This window comes from Anneissia japonica, unplaced genomic scaffold (genome assembly GCF_011630105.1).
Source record: "Anneissia japonica isolate Jap-2015-1 unplaced genomic scaffold, ASM1163010v1 scaffold239386_len3557_cov147, whole genome shotgun sequence".
Taxonomy (NCBI): domain Eukaryota; kingdom Metazoa; phylum Echinodermata; class Crinoidea; order Comatulida; family Comatulidae; genus Anneissia; species Anneissia japonica.
Genome location: NW_022684757.1, coordinates 1 through 3,557, shown reverse-complemented (window position 1 = coordinate 3,557; position 3,557 = coordinate 1). Strand labels below are relative to the sequence as shown.

The window sequence follows — 3,557 nt, the reverse complement described above, 5'->3', positions numbered from 1 at the left end:
GATAAATGCTACTTAATTCCTCGTTTTAAGCTTAAATAACGATAAATCGGATGATACCCAATTAGACCCATGTGGCCGAATCTAGGAAAAACGACCAGGTTAAAAATTGGCCAATTTTGGTAAAAACCATGATCTATATATGCTCATACTTTTTTTTGGACGATTTTTTTTACCCTGCCATTTTCCAGTTGTTTCGTATTCCATGACACCTACAGATCACAAGAGTCCTCTGTAGGTTGATAAATGCTACTTAATTCCTCGTTTTAAGCTTAAATAACGATAAATCGGATGATACCCAATTAGGCCCATGTGGCCGAATCTAGGAAAAACGACCAGGTTAAAAATTGGTCAATTTTGGTAAAAACCATGAGCTATAGCTCATACTTTTTTTTGGACGATTTTTTTGACCCTGCCATTTTCCAGTTGTTTCGTATTCCATGACACCTACAGATCACAAGAGTTGTCTGTAGGTTGATAAATGCCAGTTAAATCCTCGTTTTAAGCTTAAATAACGATAAATCGGATGATACTCAATAGGCCCATGTGTCCGAATCTATGAAAAACGACCAGGTTAAAAATTGGCCAATTTTGGTAAAAACCATGAGCTATATAGCTCATACTTTTTTTTGGACGATATTTTTGACCCCGCCATTTTCCAGTTGTTTCGTATTCCATGACACCTACAGATCACAAGAGTTGTCTGTAGGTTGATAAATGCCAGTTAAATCCTCGTTTTAAGCTTAAATAACGATAAATCGGATGATACTCTATAGGCCCATGTGGCCGAATCTATGAAAAACGACCAGGTTAAAGATTTGCTAATTTTGGTAAAAACCATGAGCTATAGCTCATGCATGCTTTTTTTTTTGACAATTTTTTTTTGACCCCGCTATTTTCCAGTTTTCCATGAGCTATAGGTTAAAAATTGGCAAAATTTTTGGAGAAGCTGACACACAATACGAGTGATCATTATATATATTTTTTTGGGGGGGTAAAGGAATAGGTGGGGAGTGGGGGCCGGGGTAGCTAGCCACCCTATTCACCCCCTAAATCCGCCACTGAAGTTTTACTACTATGAACAAATATTAGTATAAAATATTACCACATCAATTGTTATGATCATGATTAGTATATATTTAACTCATACATCCATAAGGATACTTCCATAATTATATGAACAGCTACATAGTATAAAATATGGTAAGCAAAACTGATCGACGTGGTGTGAAGTACTCTAGGCCTATCTTTTTTTTTTCTTTTTCTCTTTTTTCTTCGTTTTTTGGGGCCATGGCCCTACCCCTTCCCCCTTGATCTGCCCCTGCCGACGAGTTGGTTTTGGTCCGAGCGAAGTGACCTGCTACCATCCATCCGTCCATTCGCGATCCTGATGCTGATAATTTGTTTTGGAACTACTCTTCATTAGTAATCTCAGCCTTGAAATGACATGTGCTGTGTTTATGTCGCGTTGTAGGTGTGGGCCTAGAGAAGTGTCCAGATTTTTAGTTACATCTTGTTATTGAAAGGAAATTGGGATAATCTTTCATCTGCGCATTAAATATAGTGTATTGCTCATCATGTATGGTCCAAATGACGATTTTGCGGACGATGTAAGTTTGAAAAGTTTTATGAAATACAAGGCTGAAGCTAGGCCTAGGCTGTGTTTGTGTGTGCCATCGCCAGGTTAGGCCACGGGACCGATACTGTGTGTATGGCTAGCTAGGTGTAGGCCTAGCCTACATACATAAAGCCAACCAAGCTCGGCATAGCCTGGTGCTGTTTCACTAAATATTCATCTTTACCCTACTATGATGAGCCTAGAGTGTAGACATATGTGATTTTTCATTTACAATATGATTGGGTTCAGTGGCGGTGCCAGCGTGGGTGGGGGAGCAGGGGATTAAGCCCCCCCCCCCCCCCCCCTTTTCCGGAGAGCTAGTTAGGGCAGTAGGACTAAAAAAATATAATAATAAAGATAGGCCTACCCCTAGCCAACATATGTCTGTCACACACAATCTGAAGGTGTCATTTCTGGCCATCCAGAGGTTCCTCGTATTCTTAAAAAAATCTCATTTGATAGGCTACCACCTCTCAAACCCTTCTCCAGGCTTGGGCCTACGAGCTCAAGTCCCCCTGTCGGACAGCCCCCCTTCCCCCAGAAAATATATCCTAGACTAGAGCCGCCACTGATTGAGTTGACTCTCTTTTTTTATCTGAAAATCAAAGTCCATTCATTTCATAGAATTATAATTGGCATAACTGAAGTGATGTGACCTTAATTAACAGATTCAGCGATCCAATTGTATCATTCATCATGATTCACAAAATGATGTACTATTAGGTGGAGGCCTAGGTTACTGTAGGCCACGTACAGGTGATTAAGTTCACTGTTTGACATACACTATCTTTAGCTCTTGACCCTAATAAAGGTAAATCTTGCTTTTAAAAATTGTATGTATTTGTATTCAGTAGGATAATATGTCAGGTAGGGCAAAACATTCCTTTAAAATTTCCAGATTCCAAAGATCATAGATATAGCATTTTAGCAACCACTGCTTCTTGATGGTCGGGTTCAACACTAGCCACAAAGCGCAAGCTTGATACTCTAGTGGTTATGACACCAGGCAGGTTGTCTTGAAGTTGTTGGTTCGATTCCCACCCAAATCACTTGCATCGTAATGAGATTTATTGTATGTAGACTATCTTGTTTATTACATTTGTCTTGTGATCATTGAGTACGATAACATGTCAGGTACTGTAGTGCAAATAATTAAATTTCCTGACAAAAAAGAACATAAAAATATATGTTTTAATAATCTCATTAATTTTCTTGCAGTATAATTCATATGACTACAACAACAGAGCCTATGAAGGCCACTCAGGTATTTCAACATTGTATTTTATATTCAATCTTACTCATTGTTTTTAATAACAGGAAAACAATATCAAAATCTATCCATACCAATTTAAAAGATAACGTTATTGAAGTGATTTAAAATATTAAAATGAGATGTGCCCTCACTAATTAAAATATACAATATTATACAAAAATTTGAATAAATATGGCTTTATAAGAACTGGAATTTATAAATAAACATACAGTATTTAAAAATGCATCTAACAGTTTGAATGATGTTGCTTAGGTGACCCCAGACAGGATTTAGAGTATGAGAAACATGCAAATAACCCAAACTACCATGTTCCTGATGAGGTCCGTGGTTTTATACTGCACTTCTACCGATGTTTAAAAGATGGAAAACTGTTTGAAGTTGGCAGTTGCTATGAGACAAGGTAAGGTCTCCCTCTAATGAATTAAAGACCCCTCCAATTAACAAATTTACTGCAGTCGTGGATGAACAATTATTTTCGGTCTTTTATAATTATTTTTCTAGTTGGAGACTAAACTGCAAAAGACCATGAAAACCCCAGTCCCAAATGTGGTCTTTATTTTGAATGGAGACCTGTAGTATTTAGTATTAATTATTATATTTATAATTAATATTGGATAATGTTCAATTTTAAAATTAAGGAACATACAGTACTTTAAATATAAAACTAAA

At 37.1% G+C, this 3,557-nt stretch overlaps 1 protein-coding gene across 1 annotated transcript; it reads left to right on the top strand.

The window, feature by feature from the left end:
* Positions 1-1,429: 1,429 nt before the first annotated feature.
* LOC117107361 (eukaryotic translation initiation factor 3 subunit L-like) lies at positions 1,430-3,307 on the top strand. Its single transcript, XM_033249022.1, has 3 exons — positions 1,430-1,607; positions 2,834-2,879; positions 3,141-3,307. The coding sequence occupies exons 1-3, from the start codon at positions 1,575-1,577 to the stop codon at positions 3,290-3,292; spliced, it is 231 nt and encodes a 76-aa protein (XP_033104913.1). The 5' UTR covers positions 1,430-1,574; the 3' UTR covers positions 3,293-3,307.
* Positions 3,308-3,557: the final 250 nt, after the last annotated feature.